Consider the following 24,653-nt stretch of genomic DNA (forward strand, 5'->3'; position numbering starts at 1 on the left):
TTCATCGCTCACTTCAGCGGCCCTTCGACAAGGCTCACTCCATTTCTTTTTATATAAGTTACACCAGAAGTCTCACATTCATCGGCAAAGCATTAGTGCTTCCCCTGAAAAGTCAACTATTTAAATACAACTCCCAAGGTTCTTCTTTTGCACTTTCTAGTTGTATTATGCACGCTCCGTTGTGTGGATTCTGCTTGAGCTGGCATCATGACCATATCAATATTGCCAGGGATAGCAGACAAGGGCGCAAGAATTTACAACACCATGTCTTTTTTAAATTGAAATTTAAGTTAAACACGTCGGAGCAACAGCTTGGCTATAAGGCATACTAAAGAGCTGGCTTCGGATTGGTATCCTGGAAGTCGTTCCATAATGAATATTTGACGCTATTTAGCGCAGGCTACCTCTGTGTGGTTCTGGCCATTGGTGCCCTTTCGGTGGGTTCGAATCTTCGCAAAAGCGAGCGTTCTCGCCCTTTCCTGCGGTCGCAAATACATTTTCGCAGCGGCAAACAGAACTCAAGAGCACATGTGTAGCACCCCGCATTTTCAAACGGACCATTCTCCCAATTTGGAGAGTTACCAAAAGAATATTCCTACGCGACATGATTGTCTCCATGCTTTGTTAGTATCACACAAATTCCCCTGCAGCCATTCACTCACCGCTCGCTTTCCCATGGTTGCTAGCGTAGAGGTCCACAATGGTACCAGACACCAAGAGGAAAAGCAGAACGCCGAAGACGGCCCTGCGGGAGCATTCAGTAAGCAGCGGTTGTACGGCAGCGTAAGTGTGAATCCAATGCTCACAGTGTCAGCGGCCACGCAATACTGATTTGGCATTGTACAAATATTATAGTATACCAAAGAGCAATTGGCCAGGCATTTGAATAATAAAACAACGTACATGCTAACCTGCCGATGCTGACTGGAAGCCTGCATCAAGAATGAACTCGTGTTTTGACTTTAATCTCACTGCTCATGCAAGCAAATTTATTAGGCAAAACAGAAAAAATGCAAATAAAAACACCATTTCCCATACTGTTTCCAGTGAGTACGCATGTTCCTTCACGTGCACATGTAAAGTACGATAAGATAAAGCTATATGTGCTCTGCAGCGACAGGTGAGCAAGAAGGAAAAGTTTTTCTCAGCACTTCACCGTCCTTTAAGAGAATCACTTCGCTGAACGAGCATTTTCGTATTCATGGGGTACACGTGGTCCACTTTGGCGGTTTATAAACGCTTCCGCAACTGGAATCGCACTAAAATGTAGCAATGAGTCCTGCAATTGCTTCCAACTATAGCCCACGAACAGGTGAATAGGCTTCCCGCTTCAAATTTTGATACAGGAAGCGACATATCACCGCATAGCTCTTTTTCTGGACGCCTCTGCCCAGTGGCGCGTTTTAAGGCAACCATTGCTTATCTTGCCCAAAAGTATCCACCTTAAACATCCAATCAGACCATTCGGTAATGTAAAAGATTGGTCCTAAGGAAACACAGGGGCTCGCAAACATTCAGACAAGAACGGGATGGAGCACAACCTGAACGTTGCGATTAGAAAAATTGTGCCCAAGCAGAAAGGGGCAGTCAGCGATGAATGATGAGCAGTTCTGCCACTCCCGCTGCGTGATTTTCATATTAGGTTCTCTTAAGCCGCTTGGGAAATCCTCATAATCCCACTTTTAGGCGTGCGTTAGGAGCACACAAAACATTTTTCAACACGCGACACGCAATCTTAATTTTGTTCACACTCACTTGAGCATGACAAGCGGTGATGATATAAATCGGACTTCACAAGCCCATTTGAGGCAACTACTACACAAACTACCACACACTATACTTTTTTACACCCTTTTTGGCCGAAGAGGGTGTAAAAATATTCTCCAATGGCTAACACCCTTAAAAGAAGTTTTGGCAAAAAAAGGGTGCACAAATGAAAAAAGGGTGTTGAGCTAAACCCCCTAAAAAGGCTGTTGAGGATGCTCAACACCCTAAAAAAGGTGTTGAGCATCCTCACACCTTCTTTTTAAGGTGTGAGGATGTGTATATGCAGTGGCAATGGGAATCAGCGGAGCGAGCAGCATTCAACACAAAGAGTCAATACGCACAAGGTAAAGGTGGAACCCAAATGAATTGAGCAAGAAAACCAACAGTATGCAAGCGGTACAGGAAGAGCATACTTACTTTGTAATACATGTGCTCTTCTTGCTTTTATACCTAGAAGAGGAAAGCCTCCCGCTGGAGTCGGTGGGCTTGTCGCAAAGGTAGATATTTGAGCGCTAATTTCGGAAGTATGGATTTTACTATGAGAATATACAAATCAAAACGCGGATTCGCAAAACCCGTTTTAATCACGAGGGGGGTAGTTTAGTTTTTGCGTTCTATAACTTATAGAATTTTATTAAACACCAAACAAATCTTCCCCGCCACCTCGACACCCTTGAAAAGGGTGTTCATCATTTCAACTCACTTTTCCCTGAAGGGTGTAAAGCTACAAATTAGGGTGTTCGAAACTAAGAAAAAAGGCGTAAAGATAACGGGTGTAAGAAAAAGGTTGTAAGAAAAGATTGCCAACTAAGAAAAAAGGCGAAGAGACTTCCAACTTTGGAGGCATTTTGTACCTGTTTACACGGGTGGACTGGACATTTTCTACAAGCGGGGGGTGTTTTGTATATTACGATGTTTAAAGCAAAATGAAGTGGCATAATTTATTACCAGTGAAGCTCTTTAAGCTTGAGCTAGTTTTGGTGGTGTTAGCAAAAAATACAAAGAAAAAGAACTGCGGCACCTGTAAAGGGTGCACCTCCGCAGATCGGTATTATAACAGTGAAGTCGGCTTTCGAGCTTGTTAGTGTGTGAGCACAAGGGGCGTACGTTTATGAGCAACTCTTGCTATACCATTTCAAAGGTGCTTCTAAAAGGTAAAAAAAATTGGCACAGCTTGCAATAGTGGTGCAAGCCTGGAGAAACAGCATAGCTGAGGGCTGACCTAGCTTGTTTCCCCCTTGGATCCCCTGGAGGTGGGGGTCGGGGGGCACACTGGAACTGCCTTGTAAAATCTGGTTAAACTTGGCCTCACCCCTCAGCGGTCATCCTAGCTTAGCCAGAAGATTGCAAAGCTTAGCAAACATAACAAAACTTAGCAGCACCGGAAGAAACTAGATCAACCCCAGCTTTTTTTGCAACCCTGTTCTTTTTTTGCAACCCTGTTCTGTTGCGACCCCTGTTCTTTTTTTGCAACTGAACACCTATTTCACACCATTTCAACAACCTACAGAAAGCTAAGCGTGTTGCAGTCGACTATAGTCTTTTTAATTTTGAAGGTTCAAATCGGTGTTTCACGTGCCAAAGCTATAAATGTAAACTTGGGGAATGAGGTACACCGCATATGGAAACGAGCGATCAAGCATACGAGCAATTATTTTTTTGCGTTTGAAAATTTCTTGCGCGTAGAGGAGTATATGAGGGGATGTCTTCTTCTTTAGAGTGCTGTTATGCATCCAAGCATGCCCTTATTCAATGAACAGCTGAACACCTTTTCCACACGTCTTTCAACACCCTAAGAAAAACAAAGGGTGGTGAAGTTGATCAACACCCTTTTATTCACACAAAAAAAGGGTGTTGAGATTCAAGAAAAAGGGTGTAAAGGCCTCCCAACACCCTTTTTTCACTTATGCTACACCCTTTTTGGCTAAAAGGATGTAAAAAGGTTTAGTGTGTACTGCATTCACACAAAAAGGGTGTAGAGCTAGGAAAAGGGTGTTGAGATTCAAGAAAAATGGTGTAAAGGCCTCCCAACACCCTTTTTCACTTAGGCTACACCCTTTTTGGCTAAAGGGTGTAAAAAAGTTTAGTGTGTACTAAATTTACACAAAAAGGGTATAGAGCTGGGAAAAGGGTGTTGAGATTCAAGAAAAAGGGTGTAAAGGCCTCTCAACACCCTTTTTGGCTGAAAGGGTGTAAAATAGTTTAGTGTGTACTACATACATTAGTAACAGCTCCCTCCTGAAATTTTGCATTCGTTCTAAGTGAAATTCACCTACACGAAAGTTTAATTAAATTCGTACATATATTTCAAGAAATAAAAAATTAAAGAATGCTCATTTATAACGAAGTTCAGTGATGCTTGGTGTCGGGACAAATGGTGCAACGTTCTTTTGAAGGGATTTTGCGCAGGGTGTGCTCACACAGACGGACACAGAAAGAGCGTATACTTTCACGTAAGGACGGTGCTTAGAAGTTGAGAAAATAGTTTTTACCCTCCGTACGCTCACACCTTGTAAAATGCTTAAGCTTATGGGTATATTGCATTTCCGTACACATGAATATGTTGCCTAGAGGTAAAAACACAAATTTGTACTTGTAAGTGATTGGGAAGTTAAGAAAATCTAGACGAGATAACACGGAGCATGATGGGCGTATCAGCTAAACAAATTTGCAAGTTACGGGTCCTAGCTAGTTTAAAAATACTACTGCAGTTGAATGGGCGACAAGTGTGTGAAGTATATATTTTGTTTTTTAATAGGGACCTAACTTCCTTGGTGTCAATGTGGCATAAAACCCGGGTGGCAGCAAACAGTGCTTTTATTTCTTCAACAGCAGCCGTGATGTGGCAATAGCGTGCCACGACAATTTGATCACACCCCGCAGGACAAACCTTACCACAAATAAACGAAGTTCTTTTTGCAAAAAACTTGCCGGCATAGTTCACCCGTACATAGTCATGCGTGCGAAACGTAAGGAGACAAAAAAAAGATAACAGTTTAAAAAAGTGGGATTGCGGTTGGTCGTGTTAATTTCGGGCTTCACAAGGCCACCTAATACATAAATTATAACAATATTGCAGATTACTTGCCCACAACATAGGAGGTTTTGTTTCAGATAGCTATAATTAGTTTTCTCATATCCTGCCCTAGTCTGTGCTCGGGATGTACTGGCACTATGCAATAAGTTGCAGAGAAAAAATAGACGCCGTTTTTTTTGAAAAGTGCGCATCACGGCAGTACAATTCTCAACTTCACGAGCAATGCGAAGCTTCCTGTCTTTAAAAAAAGAGCGAAGTTTTCCGTTATTTATTTTTGTTCAAATTAGGCCATTATGTTTCAGTGTGCACACATTGTTCTCGGGCTGGCTAGTTTGCGTCCGGAGCATAACGGCTGTTTCTGCTTTGATGACGTGTAGGCCGCGTTATGACTACTCATCTTGCTCCATTAGAACTCTTGCCGATCCCGTCTTCCGGAACCACGGAAATTCAAACACAATCTATATACTGAGCCAGCATACATTCAGCATTTAACTTCATTACACAGCTTCTCTGCTGTGTAACACTGGGATATACTTAACTGGAAGCCACAATGGGCTAGCAGAAATACGCAAACTGTGGTTCCCGTTTCATCTCTATTATTGTTGCAAGCACATTAGACTCTTTTGTGCGCTATTTGCTTCCCAAATAAATCGAGACCTCCTTATGTTTGCTTTCCCCGTGATTCGCCAAAGTTCTTGACATTACCTCCCTACCTGCGCGTTACCTCACATTTTCCTTTCGCTCGCAGATGAAAATAGGGTCTTCATCTTATTGGTTGGGAGCGCGTGCAAATAAAGAAAATAGAACAAAACTGCTGACGCCTTTCTAGACGCTTCTTAGAGCATCGTTTTAACCAAACAAAAGTCCCTGGATTTCGGTATTCGGCAGGCATCTGAGAGGAGGAATCTGTCGACAGGACCAGGTGCAGCTGCATGTTGATACGATAACAACCTTTAAAACTTAAGTAAATAACAAATACGTCAAAGGGTCATTTCTTTAGATATTACAACAAATGTTACTACTGCTTAAAAGACAGCCCTTCCCTTTCGGAAAATGCGTTATTCGGCAAACAACTCAGCTTGGAGTCTTTGCACTTGTATTTTTGAGATATCAGAAAAGCTAGAGTTATTACACGGATGTTGATTTTGAATATTTGGTAGATATTGTGCTTCAGTGGAAGAGTAGGGTTATTTTTCGACGAGCTTCCCCGCACTGTGTGGCTGGCTAAAAGGCCTTCCCTATAAAAAACGATGGTTTGGTCATGCGGAAAAATGTTTTTCCGCCCATGCCGGATGAAACTGTTCTAAGCCTTTATACGTGTGAACTGCACCAACACCTGCTTTATTCAAAGAAGTCTCCTATCGGCCCCACGAGTTCTTTCGGTGGACCAAACGCCGCGTGCTTCGACTGTAACTGAAATGAGTTAGACTCACTACCTAACAACAATACGAAATTTCGTGCCTTTTATTCCTTGAAATCATTTATATTGAGCATATGTTTCCTGAAACCCGCTGTAATGCCCCTAAAATTAGCATAGTTATTATAGTCGGATTATTGAAATATCCTAGGATTTTGTGTTATTTTTTAGCTCCAAATGGCCAGCTCACAAGCACTTGAAAGAAAGAGAGGTTGGCTTAGCTGCAGGTTTCCCGAAGTTTGTCCTAAAACATCAACAGGCGAATGTTTTTTTTTTTTAAAAACGTCCGCAAATTTCATAGCTCTTGAACCTGCCCTGTAGTGAGCCTTAGCAATGGAGTCATTGAAGCTTCTGACGGTAGTTGAATAAACTACAACGTATGCCAGCGTACCTAATGGTAAACTGCTTGCCACTTTGGCGGAAAGAAACAAATGGTCGGCTTGCTGGCAAGCAAAACGTGGAAGGGGGAGGGGGGGGTGCACGAACTGTTTGCGTAGCCATTTAAGCTTTTCAGCGTTACCGTTTCCTACACACACCCACTATCACTTCCTTCCCTTTGAATCTGCAAATACGCCCCTGGATAGAAGGGGTTATGAGTATCGTGAAAGACGAGTAAGACGTAAGCGGGGTGGCAGTTTAATATTTATTGAGCATAATGTTGGCACTACCGCTGCCCTCAACTTCAGAATCGAGCTTCAGGAACAGTTACAGGGGTTTGTGAGAATGCGGGTGTCCATTCACGCTTAACTAAATAACCTCAGCGGCTTATAACGGCAAGCTGTTAGTTAAAAACGAACAGGCGGAACACCTACCTGGTATCTATTTTAGTGTAATTACTCTCCGTGCAACGCTATTGGTCATTCCTTTGCTCACTTACCTTGGATAATTTTCTAATCCAGCCGTCAACATGCCCTCCCAACTTATTCCTACAACCTTTTGCCTTCCTGACTTTCTCTGTGTAATCATGCCAGTAAATGAAATCGCAGAGCAAACTGTCTTTGAGAATACGAAAACGCAATATCAAGTTTATATCAGTCCACTTAATTCTTTGTGTGTTTAATCAGGAGGCCGCATGTGATACGCTTTGCGAGTGCTCCCGAATTTCATTAGCAGTTATGCCCCGTCGAGTCTTATTGAAGGAAATGAAATGGGCCAGGGAAATTATTGCGGTACATCCCAACCTTATATTGAATGAAATGACCAATGGGCAGGATTTGCCTGGACTCCATTTAAGTTCCAGATCAGTGCTCGAGAGAGTGATTGTAATAAAGAAATACTGATTGCAAGCGACATTAAAATTTTCAGTCCGTGCAAGCAAAATATAACGCCCCCTTCCTAAAATCAAATAAACACCGGTCTTCTAGGCATGCCGCTTCTGAGCATATCTTCCTAAACGTTCCAACACTGAACGATATCGCATATTAAAGGAGAAGCAGCTGAGTGACGTGACTGATTCTCCCAGCTGCGGCTGCTCGTACTGCTAATACGTCTCCCCGGCGCTTTTTTGAGGGACACCTCCAGTGTTGCCCCGGTATGCGTTCACCTAAGCGTACAAGTGAGGTGATATGTACGTTTGTGTGGGTATTACTCTGCGTGTGTATTTGTGTGCGTGTGCATGCATGCATAAACTTGCGCGTCATTGAGAGTTTGCGCTTCCGCTACACTTTTGGCGCTAAAACCATGCTCTGCAAATCACACTCACGTAACTGCGATCTGAGAGGTTGTGAGGCCCGCCAAAAGTCCCGTCGTGCAGTACTTCACCTCGATCTGTGCCGCACCCCCGAGCACTGGAACGCAAAGGTTTCAGTAAAGAATGGACCACCGGCAATGGCAACTCTATCTACCGAGGCATACTCGTGCTCTTTAGGCCACTTAGAAGTGTTGCGTGATAGAAACTACTTCAAACGGCCCCATCTGCCAAGTATGAAAGAATATCCCCGGAGTGTGTGGCCTATGATGTTGCAATACATTTTTTAGGAGATATTTCGTGAATTTTTTTCGAGCCCTTTATGAACAGGCTTTAGAAGGATTCTGTGATAAGTATTTTAGAGTTTCATTGAGAGCATTTTATAGTTTCATGGTTTTGTGTTGATCGGGAGTGCATGAAAGAAATAGATCCCCAGGCATCAACAGTCAGGGGGTTCGCTACGACTTGATAAATACTCCTGGTCAGGTGGCCTCTGCGGTCACTACGATTATCACAGCATGCTGGAATGTGTGACATAGAATGATTCTGCCACTGCCGCACAATGTTGTTGTACAGTTATCCAGACAACTTCACGACCCAAGAATTTGCTCAAAAGCCCTTTTAGCCCTGATTTTTTTCATTTCAAGCAAAACCATTTTTTCTGTGTGTTTTCCTACAATTCCGGGTTCCATACACCCACAAACAAAAAATGGGGCTTAAATTGCAAATACTAACAGATTTATTATTGAGGCAATTAATTAAGACATCTGGCAATTAAAAGTTTTGTGTTGAGCAGAGACATCATTTTTGCATATTTTCCTAAGCCTAATGACCAGATCAACCTACAAACTGAAAATGAGTTTCGTAGTGCACGTATTTATAGTTTTACAAGCTTGGGAATAAAACTCAGAGCGCCATTATTTTAAGCCTCAATGTCGTAAGTTCGTCTTCCCCAAAGCTTCTTCTTTGTAGCGTCCAGCTGCACTAACCTGAAACAACAGTGATATCTATCGCAGTACGCATGATTGAAGAACAAGCAGTTTTGGTTTCGCACTCTTGCGCTAGAGGAATTTTTAGTTGATGGCGTCAATTGACACCACAAAGGCGGAAAGGGTTAAGATTTCGATGATCAGCAGTGATCCGGTTTGTAGAGCTACGGTGCAGCGTAGACAACGGTTGCTTGGCTTATGTCCACTGAACACGGTCAAAGCACCATTGACTTTTCTAGTTCTAAAGGTATGTTTCACTGCCTAGTGCTGTGGGGCTGAGTAGCGCGCGGCGTGAGACGAACCACGTCCAGAAGCCTCGCACCTTCTCCCTCTCTCTTCCACTGTGGGGGACGAGTGCACACTGACGCTGACTGTGGAAAGGCTATGTCCATATCGCACGTGCCCTTTGATAGAACAATTGAATACTTGCGTGTCTACGTTATAGCAACGCAATGTTCGGCATTCAATTATGAATCATCATCACCTCAACATACCAATTCATGAGTATGGTACGTTTCCAATAGGTATTCACAGAAACATAATAGAGAAATTTAGAAGTTCGCAATGACTGAAATAAAGCGACGCCAAACTACACTCTTACCTGGCGACCGATGTCCCGAAATATGTTCGCTTTGGAACATCTGGCCTAAAACACAAGCCCAGCACGCTACGAGTTTTCGCAGCGTAAGAGACATACAGGTCTCTTAGCACCACAATGAGAATTACGCATGCATTTGGAAGTTATGGTGCGCGTCAGGATTTCACAGGGGGGGGGACCATAACATGCAAAAATTAAAACCAAAGCAGGAAATGTCTTTTCCAAATCTTCTGGGTGGTGCCATACACGGCTTTAGAATGGTTTGGTTACCTTTCACCAGTGATATTGCAATATGCCTATAGTGAGCCTCATGAGGTTTGATGGCCCGTGCGGTTGGAGCGCAGCTTGCGACACAAAATAATTATTCGTGGTGATTATTTGATAAAAGGCAGATTTAGTGGCCTTCACTTTATCCCTCCAGGATTTAAAATATTTTTTGCGGGAAAGGGGGAGAGAGAAGCCCACCCCCGTCAGCCCCCCTCGTGCGCACCCCCGTGGTTCATTTATTTACGACCACCGCCATTTAAGTCTCCGAAACTGTGGTTTCATACGAAGGCGCGCATTCCCAAATTCCGGTACCCCGTTCCCCCCGCCCACCCCAGGAAAAAATCGCAAAGGTTAATTTTTGCTGCCCCTCGCCCATATTTGCGTTAAAGAATATTGGCCGCAAATACGCCCGAGTATAGGCTCTCTCCCTGCATAACAACATCAGGCGCTGCCCCATGTTGTAAAGAACGAACGAACGTGCCGTTTTGAAGAGATGCAATGGTGACCCTGCGCAGCTAGGCGCTTGGAAGAAAACACAAGCAAAATAATTCACAGAGCATAGTCCGCGATATTCTTAAACTTGTACCAGTTCACCATAACGATGATGAAAATAGGTAAGCAAACAAAAGAAAGCTTCTCATATATAGTATGGCTTGAGGCGACGAATATCATGGTTGACCTCAAGGTGTGTGCGTCGTCGTGCCTCTCGAAGTCACCGTCGGGAACGACTTCCTGGGGAAGTTGATCAACCCGTCGTTGAATGCCGTGTGGTACGAAGTATTATTGCCGAAATTTTTAATGAGGCGGTGCCGTTGAAGTATGGTCACAATCCACACTTAATCTCCAAAATAGTACCGGAATCCTTTCGGTCGAGGATTATAGCGTACCCTATTCGCGAACTACAGGTCCGTAGTACATACGCGAGTAAGCTGACGGGTCTTTTTCGCACGTTTCAGCAATCCTCTGTCGTCTACCTTGAAGTCGTCACCGTATACATGGCCGTGGCATTGCGTCGACCGTCGTGGTCGGCTCTCTACCCTATACACAAGCTCGAGTGGAGCCATCTGCGTTATTTTCGGCATTGCTGTATTGTGCACTAACGTAACGTAAAAGAGGGTTTGCCTAAAGTCTTATACTCAACTTCAACATACATGGACAACACATTCAGGATGGACGTGCTGAGGTGTTCGGTTAACCCATTTCTTTGGGCCATAGAAGAGCGTAGAGTCACGGGCAAGTTGGTATATTGGCTTTTTTTTGCGTAACGGTTAACTTCAAACTGGACACATGCAGCCATGCGTCCGTGTCTCTACATGTATTCCGTCCCTTTTCTTAGGTGCACTGTGCCTCTAGCCTCTACAGGCTTACTTGGGCTAGTCAAATAAAATTACTGTATCAAAGCGATCTTCAAAGTAAACAACGCGTCTGGTTGCTCCCCCAAAAGGCTCAATTTGCTATCTTCCAAAGCATAAAAAACGTACGTGCTTCGGCGACCATTTGTAACTCTTGCTGGCTGCAATCCGAGACGACGCAGATGCCCCAGCGAAGGCCTGGAAGCCATGGCTCGTGGCGGTACTTCAGGACAGTACTCATCTGCGAACGGAAGAGAAGCAGCTCTCCTTTGTTTCGATACTGCGTGGGGTATTCACAGCGAGTGTTCCCCGTAAGTTGAATGGGGGTAAAACTGTCGTGTCTGAGAGGTAGAGGGGCCACACGAACCCACTGTGAAACCGCGAATGCAAGCAGGGGTTAGAATGTAGTGCTAAAGCACAGAATCTGATTCCTCTTTGGTGGTCATTTTAACCGGAATTGTCGCGGACACTGCTTTTGGGCTGGAACGAGTAGATGCTGCTTCTTTCAGAGCCGGTTACTGGAGCTGCAGCACCGTGAAATACTACGGCGGTACACCAGAGATGCAGCCCCGTGTGTGCTTCATTTCCTTAGACTTTGGAAAATAATCTTGGTCCTTTGCAAGCGAGGCCACGTTCAAGCTCTGATTGAGCACCCTCTTAAAATGAAACGAGACGACTACTTTTTTGCCTTCGCATATCTGCTGTGGCTGTCTCCGCAAGTGCAGCTGCGCTCGCAAGCTCCATGAGATAAATTCCGCCCTGTTTCTCAAAATTTAAAACAATAGACATGAAATTGTAGTGTATTTTTATTGCTTGGCGTATGGACGCTTTTATAGTTATCTGAAAAAGTTTATCCATGGTATGGGGATAATGTGATCCGTTTTTATTTTCTACGTCTGGAGAACTTGCAAGCTGCAGTTGCTCTTTCCCCACTGGAAAATATAATTAAAGAGCAAGTGAATCAATCCCTTCATAAGCGCACATTAACTCATCAAGGTGTCTCTATCATCGCCTGGGATAATTTCAAGCCGCCTGAACCCCCCGACATCCCATCGCCTCTCGCTCCCTGGAGCCGCCCTTCTGTCACGGACTCTACGGCCACCCATCCCGTCCCGCGCAACGCCCGCCCCGTCCGCGCTGCCCGCATCAACGCTCTCCGAAACCGTAAACTCCCCAACGAAATCGACATTTACACCGACGCGAGCATTTCTCCTCCGCTAGTTGGCACCGCATGGGCTTCTCCTGACCTCCCTTCCATCCAAGGCAAACGATCCCTTAATATTCCATGTGCTACCATCCTCGAAGCAGAACTCCATGCTATTGTTCAAGCCATAGACTACCTCATGTTTGACTTTGACTCCTCCGTGCCTTCCCAGATACGCATCCTGACAGACTCTTTCGAAGCCCTACAGACTCTAAAATGTCCTACGTCGACCAATACCATCGCCAACAAAACCATTCATCAGATCTCCATCCTGAAATCTAGCGGCATTCATGTTCGCATCGACTGGTCACCTGGACATGAGGGGTCATCACCGGAGAACCAGGCAGCCCACTCGGCTGCGCGGGAGTGTATAACCTCTAGTCCTCCGCTGCTACCCGACTTGGCTCCTCCACCTACTGAGACATTACCACCAGCGATACAGCTTCTACGTTACAAAAAGGAAAAAAAAAGACCGCCTCAAGGCCCTGACTCCAACCGGCTTTTTATCCGCCCTGCCTCCGCTCCCTTCAAGCCTCCTCCAAATACAGCCTCTCTTTACATCGACCCTCGTACACTGGAACCCTCCATGCTGGCTTTAATTGCACACTTTTCCCTAAAAAGCGGTCTAGCGCGAGCAGTCTAGAGTCGTGAGCCTGCTCTCCTCACCCCACGCAGCCTCTTCAGCATTCTTAAGGAGCCCACCTGTTTTGGGTCGAACTGTACGCATTTAAGATGTCCCAAGTTACAAACCCCCCCACCCCTTCTACTTCCCCTTCCCCCACTTGACGTAGAGTCTTCCTGCCACAATAAAGGCTACCTCCTCCTCCTCCTATTTTCTACGGCGCCCGTGTGCAGCGCTACTTGAAATCCTACAGTTTGACAACGGCTTAATTGCTTCCCGACAAGAAACCTATCTGACATAATACCAGGCATATAACTCTGCCAGCTTTACGATGGTCGAAAACTACAATGCTGTTTTCCATGTAAGCCAGTAGAGAATTCTTAATCCTACGTCCTGGAGGGCAAAGTTTAAAAACCCTAACTATAGCATGCATCGCTGAGGGGAATTCAGAATAGCTTCACTCGTGAAGCATTTGTGTTAGTCATTTAGAACATAGCGTTAATAACTTGTGGTTTGGCAGAATACGGTTTGATTAGGAAGAGATGCGATAAATATTGTGTTGCAAATATTCGGGGATAAAATATTACTTGTAGTTCCCAATAACTAACATAATGCATAAAACGACACTACATTGCTGTCAAGCTACACGAAATGAATGCAGCACCTAACCATGACCCCAAAATGTGCTACACAAAGAAACAACAAATCTAAAGCGAAATCCTGAATGACTGATTTAGCATTGTGGCAGGGATAGGAACGCCGTTCCCGCTAAATTCCTCGCAACCTGTCCGTGGCTTTCGCAAAACATAACGGAGGTAACCGTACAGTGCTTACTGTGCCCAACATGGAATCTTAGAAACAGGTGTTAGGCCTAATGGCTTGTTTTACCCCAGACATGATTTACCCCGGGTTTCTTAAACGGGCGTGTAATGGGGATATACGGCTGCTTGAATAACCGTCACAAAGGGCGTAGGGTTGCTACATTCCTTGCCCGTTTCATTTCTTTTCTGAGCATCATAGAGGGCACTGCTGTGCGTGGTGTCTAGTACTTGGCTTTTTTTTTTACCCCCCGTGATGCCTCAGTGCGTTGCGCTTCTGAGCACGAGATCGCAGGTTCGATTCCCGGCCGCGGTGGTCGCTTTTCTGATGGAGGCGAAAAGCAAAAATGCCCGTGTGTACGAGATTTTGGCACACGTTAAAGATCCCCATGTGGTCAAAATTAATCCGGAGCCGTCCACTACGGCGCGCCTAATCGCCTGCGTCGCGTCAGCGCGTTAAACCCTACAATCAATCAGTACTTGGCTTTTCGGCTCCAAATAATCTAAATTGCTGTCGCCCAGTACTGCGCCTCATGCAGTTATAAAAATCCTTCCATCGTGTTCCACAGTAAGTGAATTCTGATGCAACAAAACTGAACCAGAATGAAAATGCGAAAACATTCGCCCAGTTTGCAGTTGGTGCGACTACTGCTGTTCTCCGCCATCAACTCCTACTATCCTACTACACAAATATTACTCTATTTCCGGAGCCAGCATATGGAGACGACTAAGTTTTCGCATACCTTTAATGCCGTCTATCGTTTGGTACCTACGTTACTCTGCCCGTCCCTCTGTTTGTCGCACTATATGACAATCGCAAACGCACTACCATATTAACCTACTATGAAGCTCTAAGCTGTATTTTTTCCTCATACAAACGGGGTTAGGATAGGGTATAGTTAGCTCAAAATTCATTTTTCTTTAAAAATGTCCCGGCTGGCGCAGCACCTTAAAACGACATTTGGTTATTACTTACGCTGGGTAGGAACAGCAGAAACTTGGGTGGTGCACTTTATTCTCGCAAGTTTTTTTTTTTTTTCCCTAGCATTTATAATACCACGTTTTTAAGAGCGAAGCTGTTTAGGAAATCGTAATTTTTGATTGATTGATTGATTGATTGATTGTAGGGTTTAACGCGCCGACGCAACGCAGGCGATGAGGCGCGCCGTAGTGGAGGGCTCCGGATTAATTTTGACCACCTGGGGATCTTTATCGTGCGCCGAAATCTCGTACACACGGGCGTTTTTGCTTTTCGCCTTCATCAGAAAAGCGGCCGCCGCGGCCGGGAATCGAACCCGCGACCTCGTGCTCAGCAGCGCAACGCCTTAGCCACTGAGCCAACGCGGCGGGTAAATCGTAATTTCTCGTGTCCGCAGTTAAAAATACCCAAAAATTGCCGAGTGCACGCTCGTGAGCGGCGCCCGGCAGTTAACAAAACCAAGAAAATGTCTTGCGCTGGTGTGTGCGTGCTTCGTGATGACCGCCCAGGGTCCCCGGTGCATGTTCGTCAAGCGAAGTACACCCTAAGGAGATTTTCCAAAATTGCTACCCCCCCCCCCCCCCCCCCCCCACAAAAAAAAAAAAAAAAAAAAAAACTTCAGATTTCACAGTAATCTTGGCAATACTTGCTCGGTACGAGATAGTGCACGCCCCTCCAAGGGGATGTTCGAAAATTATCACAATGAAAAAATGAAAGAAGCTCACACTGGTTGCAACAATGGTGAGGTAAAGGTCGTTTCAGCAGCGAAGAAGAAGCAAATCGGATGCAAGCGTGGACTTAAACCTTCGTGATGGTCGTGAAGGTTGCGCACAGGTTCGCTACCTTCAAGTCTTACGCGTTAGAATGAGCTTCCTTTATTTTTTATTTCTAAATTAAAACAGACATTTCTGTTCGCTATACATAAAAAGTGCGTTCTTCTGATAAACTGTTTGTTATGTTTTTGTTTTTTGCTTCTCGTACAGCGCAAATCAATGCCCCAGTACAGTTGGCCAACATCACTTGATCATCGTCGTGTGCGATCAATAATGAACAGAATGTTGTATGTTGAGCTCAATTTAATTATTTCATTCCGCTGCACTTCGTGCCTGTTTCTACTGCAGCGCATAGTTTATCGTTTTGTTCATAATGCGTGCACCTACGCCATGGCATGGGCTCGTGAAGCAGTAGTTTCGCGAAATCAATGGAAAATGATAAGTATTTTACGATAACTTCACGGAAACAAAGCCTCTCTTACAACCGCAGCAGTAATGATGATGAGATAACCAAATTTAGCGGCGAATACACGGTAAGCAGTATTCGCCGTTCGTATACAAAGAAATGCGATTTTCACTGCCTTTTAATGTTTAGATGGAGAACTGTGGCTCATACGTTTGGGTGCGTCATCAGGAAAGCCGGCAGCAGAAGCTTGTCGATGGAGGAGTCGTTGGGGAAGCGCAGGTACAGGCTGCAGTACTGGGCCCTCACCACTTCGCGAGCCGAACGCTGATCCCTCACCACAGTCTGGAGGCACTCATCGTAAGAACCAAGCTCAGTGGTCGTGCCGGTGAACACACCGCTCGGCACCTTGCCTGTAGAGTCGGCCACTGCGGTGAAGCAGGGAGGTTAGGAGGAGCTTGGTTGTTGTTATTCCCGCACTGTGGTAAAACCGGATGACCGTTTTACTCGTAAAACCCTAAGTTAATGAATTTAGATGAAATTAAGGGGTCAAGCAGGGAGGTTAGGTGGAGATTGGTTGTTGTTATTCCTGCACTGTGGTAAAACCGGATGACGGTTTTACTCGCAAAACCCTAAGTTAATGGTTTTAGATGAAATTAAGGGCAAGGTATTTTCACCGTTTACGTTTTGCATCGTTCCAAAGAACCTTACAACAAAAAATGGTGTTTTTTGTGCGATCCTATGGCAGAAACAACTGCATCGGCAGGATAGCGAACCAATCGCCGAGTGCTGAACGGCTGGACGTCTTTTGCGCATGCTTCGCACATCTTACACCCATAAGGCGGCTTTCAATCGTTTTCCTACGGACACTGCTTAAACATTACCCACCCACAATATGGTACACGGCTTCCGAAACCTACATGGCACCCACTTGCTCGTTCTTCACCGGGTGCCCCCAAACCTACCACACGTGATGGGTCTGCCATTGGGAGCCAACGTTGACTCACTCCTCCTTCCCCACTGTAACACCCTGGAAAGCAAGGCTGGCTGGTCCAAGCCCAGCCACGCAGCTGCTGATGATGAACACAGCGGCAGACGCCGTCGGTAGAACTTCCCAGTACGGCGTTCCGGGCTTATTGCGCTTGGCATATGTGAAGTTTGCTTCCTTCCTCATACAACGAGCCGCCGCAGTGGTTACAATACAACTACACTGTAGTCAATTCCTTACTGATTCAGTTCTTCAAATGAATGTTCAAGTCGCTAGGTTAACGGTTTTCTTTCCGGAGAACCCGTAAATTTTCCACTGTGCAATGGGCAGATCGGTGGTGTCCGATAAGCGTAGTGAGCTGTTCACTTTCCTTTATTCGCCGCAGTCAGTTTTTAAATTGATACGACATAGTTATGGCGTTTACACTCTAGTGCCTACTCCAGACGGGGAAATTGAGATACTAATAAAAACGACAAAACCTGCAACTTGACCAGACAAGAACGCCCAAACAGGCAATAAGCGATGCTACCCAGGCTTTTTTTACAAGTTCTTCTAAAGTTGCACTGTTTCTTGCTTTTCATTATGAAAAGTATTCACCTAGGAGAGCTTTCAGTCCCGTTGCAAATCGAAATCATTGTACATAAGCCCGGGTGAACCCCTCCGTCTTAGTAGAGTTCATATGCGGTTACAATGAAATGACTTTGCCTTTAAGAAATCACCGCAGGTGTGCTTCACCAGAACTCAGAACGACCAATGTAGTTTGATAAAATATGCCAATTTGGTGAATGGCGAGCATGCGGCTAGACTGAAAAACAGAATCTGCGCTGGGACCACAGTGCACAGGCACTTGTTGCCTGCCTGTGAGCTGCATTTTGAGAATAGCTATCAATAGGCACCATTCAGCCTTCAGGTTAAACAAACTTTTCTACTCCCTTTCGCAAAAGTTCTGTCTCACCTTTACGTCTCGTGCTAAAAGCTTCACCGTTCATCCACCTCCACAGGCAGAAATAACTCATGAATTTAGTGTGATTTTAGGGCGACAGCTTTGCACGTCCCCTTGTGATAAAATCAGGCGTAGGCGTCGTCGGCCTGACTACAATACTAGCGAGAATTTCCCCGGCTGAGATGTCCTTAGCATCTGGGTGCTCATACCCCATTATAATGCCACGTAGACAAATACGACAGTTGCTTTCTTCAAGGAACAAAGGTTTATTGGAGAGAACTTGTGCCCTGCTGGGAACTGAAAAAAAAAAACACAAGCGGTGAAGGAGAAGTCAACAAAGTGGCCTGCGCATGCGAGTGTCGGAAAATCGAATGGCGCGGTGTTTGTCCTGCGAGCATTTATCTTTCGGTGTCAATCCTTTAAAAACCATCGATTGAGATATAGAACATTGGGGACCAATGACAACTATTCTTTTCCAAGTACGATAGGATGATGCAATCTTCCTATCAAATTAACTACTCTGCGCGGCATACAAAGAAAGAGGCGGAAACGCGCGCTTCGAATCTAACTTAGATAAGACTGCTGGCCGCGTCCAGACTCTGGCGACAGAACACAATGTAAACAAAACACAAGGTATATTTCGCGGCAATATGTACCCACATTTATTGCATACCCACTCAAGTGTACTGTCCAGTAACAATCGCGGCTATTGTCAGTAGCTCGGGACGTTTCATGAATTCTCATTTGACTGCGACTTCAACAGAGCGCCGCACACATAGTTAGGAGGAGTGGCCGGTTACCATGACAGTTTCACCCGTGAACATCGAACAGAAGCTCATCACCGAGTCACTGATTCCATATCGAGTGTTCCATACCGACTTGGGCAAATTACCAGTGATGATAAGTAGCTTACGCAGGATTTTCTTTGGGGGCGAAGGTGGAGGGCACATAGAAATGGGGAAAATAAGGGGGGGGGGGAGTGCATAAAGACTGGAAAAGATATTAACAAATAAAAACTACCATATAAGACAATTGATAATAAAGAAAACATAAAACAACAAAAGAACACGCAGAACAAATATGGCTCGTGGTTACTCCAGCCTTGAAAATCACTCCCCACCCCAAAAATATCGTGGTGGGGGCCCATGCCCCTCGCCCCCACCGACCCGCCCCCCCCCCCCCCCCCCACCGCGCACGCCAGTGGTGGCGATGCAGTAAGAATCTCATAGGCGATTTATATTAACGTACTCATAGTGTGAAATACAGAGAAGGTTGTCGCCGGCAACGCCGGTAAGTGGTCTATATATCTCGAACACTCAAAAGACGATAGCCGTTAATGGACTGCTTAACCTCGAAAATGTCCCATGTCTCTCTGTCTGGCCGTCACCTCAATCAGGTGCCCGGCCATAAGTGGATGGAATGATTCTACCAGAAATACATATATTCACGACTTTTACACCGTAGAAAAATTGGTGCCATGCCTCATAAATGGCGACATTGTTCAGCACAAAAAAAAAACATTTAACATATTAAACGCAATACATAGGCGCACAAATGAGACTACTTGACTTTATTTAACAGGAATAAATGTGGGATTCTATTTTCGCGTTGAAATAAAAACGCGTCAAATTTGCGCCAAAGAGAGCCGATGTAAAAGGACACACTGAAAAGTCCGTCGCCTGGAGCTCTTAAAAGCAAAAGAAAAGCTATAAATCCCAACACACGGGGCTTCATAACGGGAAAAAAGTTATTCAATTTCAGAAAACTTAGGTTTAAATTAATTCTGGAAAAGGAAGAGGAGAAGGAACGGTGTGAGGGTGGGAAAGGGAAAAAAGAATGGGTGGTAAGGTTACGTTGCAGGGGCTGAAAAAAACTCTGGTCTTTGGACATTTGCAGACAAGCCCGAATAAGTGCGGCCGCCAATTTTTTATTCTGGACATTACCGAGAGAATGCAGCTAATTGGAAGCTGCAGTGGGGGCATTTTATGATGCTGTTGTGGCAGTTTTTGGAGGAGTGCGAATTTTTGCAACTGCTGGTGCAGGGTAGTTTGCCCCGCCAAGCTTTACTGCCGTGGCTTTTGCGTTGCCAGTTGATCCATTGACTCGAATTGGGAGTGCAGACACGGATGCGGCAGCCATAAAATCTGCCGCCACTGCCTCAACTAGGCTAGTGTTGGCGAATGTTCGACTGATGGGTATATACAGCGAAGCTGTACATGGCTCAGATTTCGTGTTTCTCTTCCCTAGGCCACGATCTACACGCCACCGCTCTTTACCTCCTCCGCGACGCCACCGACGCCTCTTTCACAAGTATTAAACCCTTCGCCACCACCCATTCCCTGTTTCACAACTTGCGCAATCGGCTCATAAAGGCCCTAGGACCGTTATCAGCAGTTACACATTTAAATCACTAGGGGATGGAAGCGTGCCATTCGCTCGCAGGAAGAAGAGCGGAAATTCAAGGAGCGTCGGTGTGCACAGAAGCGTAAATGGGCGTAAAGACAACTGAAAGCCGCTACCGCTGAAAGTGCAAATGCTACCATTGCATGCCTCAGGTTTCGCCTTGTCGGCTAGCGGTGAATTCCTTCCCGATGAAAGCACCTTGCCAGCTTGCAACGCCTACGTGAGCCAATAACGATAATATGAAAAGTTACTAGAGCAAAATCCGCCCGTAGCGAACCCCAGCTCAGCTACAACTTCGCCGGCGTCCATCTTCCCAGTGTATAAGGGCTGTGGATTCCTTCTCTCCTCTCGTGTTTGTGATATCATTGAATGTTGTCGATAATCTGAAGTCAGGGATGATCAATATTGGTTGAAATCAGGTCCACTTTTTCATATTGTTTCACGTGCCACTTACTTCGGTTTTAGGAGCGAAGTACCTTAGGACCGCCCAGTGTCCGTCCGCGTCCATCCGTGCGCACACCACCATCAGGCGAACATCAAGCGAAATTCGATTTGAGCCGTGAATTGTAGTTTCATTTAGGGAATAATAAAGGTGCAACTCACGGCTCAAATCGAATGACGGTCGGGGCGCAAATCGGATGTCATTTCGAGTACCCGTACTCTGAACCCTCGCCATCATCCACAGAGTGAAGATGCTGCCATTTTTTTCACGTGTTTTCTAATTGAAGGTACTGACAGCCACCTTTTGACTTTTCTACCCTTTACGTTACCACATCTCACACTCGGAGATAGCCGCTTCAGTATAGAGCGCAAGATCAGTGGTATCGCCACTCCGCGGAATTAACATTACTTAGAAAGGCCCCGTGCGGTGCCAGGTTCATAAATTAGCCAGCAATGTTAGAAAGCCGACAGCAGTACTGTGAATGTTGTCTAATAATTTAGGGGGGCGCGTGCGGGAGCGTACCCATGGCGGATGAGTTTCTGGACTAGAGTGCCCCTGCTCAGGCCGCGGTCTCTTGTCGCGAACTGGATGAGAACACGTCGGAGTCCTTAGTTGCTTCTCGCACCTTACGTCTTTTTTCACATGGGTGAGTGGTGAAAGAAAACGCCAAGTCCTTCCCCAGAAACGTAGGTACGAGCAAAGTCTCAGCTTCACGTCTGGCCACTAACCAAGAAAATATGTCGGCTTGGATGTGACAACGAAAGGTATATTGGGAAGTTGTACAGTTGGCCTGGTGTAAAGCCGAGAAGGCGCATTCTGATGCTGTGGCGCCGCCTTTCGGCTGCTCCTCGCCTGGAATCCAGGTTGGCTACTCCAAGCGAAGGTCAATTCCTCCCGAAATTAAGTGAACCCTGCAACACTTTTTTTTCATGTTTTTTTTTTAATTTTAAAGGCTTTCAGGCTGTTATCATCCAACACATCCAGCACTAAGAATACGGGGTCACGTAGTGCCTCAGCCTAAAATTACTGATCTATGGCCTTCAGATAACTTAGAAACTTGCTCAAAATACTTTTCTGTCTTTCCTGGTATTCGCTTTTATCGAGAGCTTGAATTACGTCATTAAAGCGATCTAGTGGCAATTGGCGAGCTTCCTTTCAGTCCTAACAATAAACGCATTAGAAAACCACTTTCAAAAAACGCCACAAAAATCAAACTAGAAGAAGCGGAAGACGCATCTGATGCGACTAGCAAATCCCGCATTACCGCTTCGTGCTGGCATCAACTAAAACTTTCACAGGGCTTCCAGACCGGAAGGAAAGAGTGTAAGCGTTTGTCGAAAGTGTTGCAGAGTCCCTTGAACACCGCGTAATGCAATGCACATTTAAATGTGTATCCATATTCCTCACAAGGATGCAACGTTAGGCTTATTTAATATAGAATCTACAGCGGTAGGAAGGGACGCACTTTTGCCATAAATATAGATGGCTTGTACTGTCATCGGCTAAGCTGTCATGTTTCTGACCCATAAGCATGGCGAAATGCTGCACACTTATCTGAAGCTATTATCTCTGGGAGCGCCGAAAAAGCTGCAAGTGGGTCACACGAAACAGCTGTGATGATGTCATGGGCAAGCCATGCATAGGGTGTTCCGGGACAGGGCAGGCTGCTATTGAATTGTTAAAAGCAGTGCGCAGGTAGCAGCGTTCTCTTCCCGCAGGACGAGACTATTGCTGATGGGATATTTGTTGATTATTAACCCAAGCTGGTCGTGGAAGTTTAGCGAGAGCGATCAAACAGCGTGGATGAGTATTAGGTCACAGGGCTAGCATGCATTCCATGATCATTTTAGTTTTTAAGAGAGTAACGGCACTTCTCGGGTAACTCACTGCGCAGGGCCCATGGTTCCAGTTCGGAAAATCCACGAATCATCTTCAGCAGTCCTAAGGAGCACTCTGCAGACACCGGGGCTTCAAGAAACCGCTGCGTGACCCACGGTGGCATGTTGTGGATGAGGCCGCCCGCCCACTGCCGAACGGATGCGGCGAGATTTTTCGGTGGTGGTTCCATGTTCTCGACGCCGGGCAACGCACTAGCGTTGGAACCGATCATAGTCGTGCAAACAACTGACGACCAGCACAAAATTGCAACAAAAAGCAGATATGCGGGGAAAAAACCGAGCAAAGGTATTGCTCCCATGCTGACACCACATATACAGTTGCTCAGATAATATCTTCTCTACACCGCCCGTATAACCTATGAGTCCAGGTGCACAAAAAAGTGGTTCGAACGAAGATACAGCTGAAAAATGCCGCCAAGACACTGTCTGAATAATCCCATGAGTTGAGAGGTGCACCGACTCGTAGCTCGTTGAAGTGGAGGGCCAGTCAGCCCTCCTGCAGCCGCAACCACCCTCTCCGCAGGTCGGGACGAGTACGGCGGGATAATCCGCCTTCGCATTGGACAATGCAATATCTGACGTCACGCATGCACCTGACACGTGGGGTAAAATGAGAATGAGTTCATACGTCTGAGAATTCTCACTTCTGAGTCCATATATTTTAAACATGCAAGAAAACTAGACCGACGTCTGGGGAGCAAAGGAAATCTAAGAAGGCTACATGAAGAAATACGCGACACCTACTGAATGGTGTTGTGAATCGGCACGGCCCAATATAAGTTTTAATACTCAAGAACTGGAGTTAAAAATGGCGGATGAAGATGTGGTTGTTCAAAACGCAGCAGCTGCCGCATTTTCCGCCCATGCCCTTTCCGAAACAGAAAAGCAAAGTGCATTACAACACATCAGAACAATGCTTCTGCCCAGTTGTGATAGCAGAAGGCTCGTTGACGACTGTACGGTCTTGTCCGCAGCCTTCCGCTTTTTTCCCGTTTAGTGGTGCATGTATTCCGCCGTGAGTTTCCTTATTGGCAGAAGCAGTGAAAAAGAGATGCGCCTCCGGGAAAAGTAACGTCGGCGGCGGAGGCAGCTTACACGGCGGTGGCGGTGCTTGTTTACGGCGGGGGGCTGCCCCTGGCATGCATTTGAGGCACATGTGGCGCGTCTAGCACGCGCCACTGGCGTTAGGCTTGAGAGGAGAAGCCGAGCGTGAGCCGTCACTGTACAGATAATCCCAAGTTTTCCTCCCGATCAATCACTCTCGCTTGTGTTTCGTCGGGAATGCAAGTGTTTGCTCCTTTTCAGGTTGGCCACTGCAGAATATTTTGGTACCGGCAAGAACTGTGCTTAAGCCAAATAAGTGACAGTTTCAAAAAGAGCGGTAGATGAGCCAGTGAAGCTATGCACAAATCACAAGAAGATATCCAATTATGGAAGAGTAAATCGACAGAAACGTGGTTTGAAAGTCTACGCGAAAAGCAATATGGCCTTTATGCAGGCGAGGAAATCGTAGGTTCCGCTTGATTCTGTTGTGGATAAAATGGTGCTCAAGTGAATTCGCTGAAATTTTACATGGAGTGGCATTGTCCAAGTTAATAATGTCATTCATTATCTGGCTATGGACGGCAACTATAATGCCTTGGTTCATACGTAGTGGGTGGAAGACAAAATCACTGCGTTATTCATGTGCAGTAGTTTGAAATGTGCATTCTTGCTATAGCAGCTTTAAAATTTTAACCTTTTCCCTATGCACGGTTAGTATCCCCTTTTACAGATTCACGAACCATTTTTGTAAGAATAAACTTGGTAGCGATGCCTAAATTCATTCACGTGGACTTGGAAGCCTGTCACCATACTCATAGGCGCCGCCAATAAATTGTTCGGAAGGGTGGTGCCAGAGAAATAATCCACACTTTCGTACGCGCTGTTCTCTTTAAAAGGACGCAAAAGCAAACTTTAATTTTCTAATATTCCCAGACAATGTTCACAACTCACTGCGCGGACGTTCAGAATGTTTTTTACACATGCGAGTAATATGTATGGTGTTAGATGGATAAATGGACGTC

At 45.6% G+C, this 24,653-nt stretch overlaps 1 protein-coding gene across 1 annotated transcript in view; it reads right to left on the reverse strand.

Moving 5' to 3' along the window:
- The window catches only part of LOC144137572 (uncharacterized), a 51,563-nt gene extending 27,993 nt beyond the window's left edge, over positions 1–23,570 (reverse strand). Inside the window, exons 1-5 of the mRNA XM_077669532.1 lie at positions 22,577–23,570; positions 16,127–16,341; positions 11,244–11,355; positions 7,924–8,008; positions 663–745 (exon numbers count right to left, since the gene is read on the reverse strand). Coding sequence (XP_077525658.1) covers positions 663–745; positions 7,924–8,008; positions 11,244–11,355; positions 16,127–16,341; positions 22,577–22,886 — 805 coding nt within the window. The 5' untranslated portion in view covers positions 22,887–23,570. The remainder of the gene's footprint in view (positions 1–662; positions 746–7,923; positions 8,009–11,243; positions 11,356–16,126; positions 16,342–22,576) is intronic.
- Between the last annotated feature and the right edge of the window lie 1,083 nt (positions 23,571–24,653).

The sequence above is a fragment of the Haemaphysalis longicornis genome, unplaced genomic scaffold (genome assembly GCF_048455015.1).
Source record: "Haemaphysalis longicornis isolate Haplotype H1 unplaced genomic scaffold, Haemaphysalis longicornis Haplotype H1 scaffold_1, whole genome shotgun sequence".
NCBI classification, from domain to species: Eukaryota; Metazoa; Arthropoda; class Arachnida; order Ixodida; family Ixodidae; genus Haemaphysalis; species Haemaphysalis longicornis.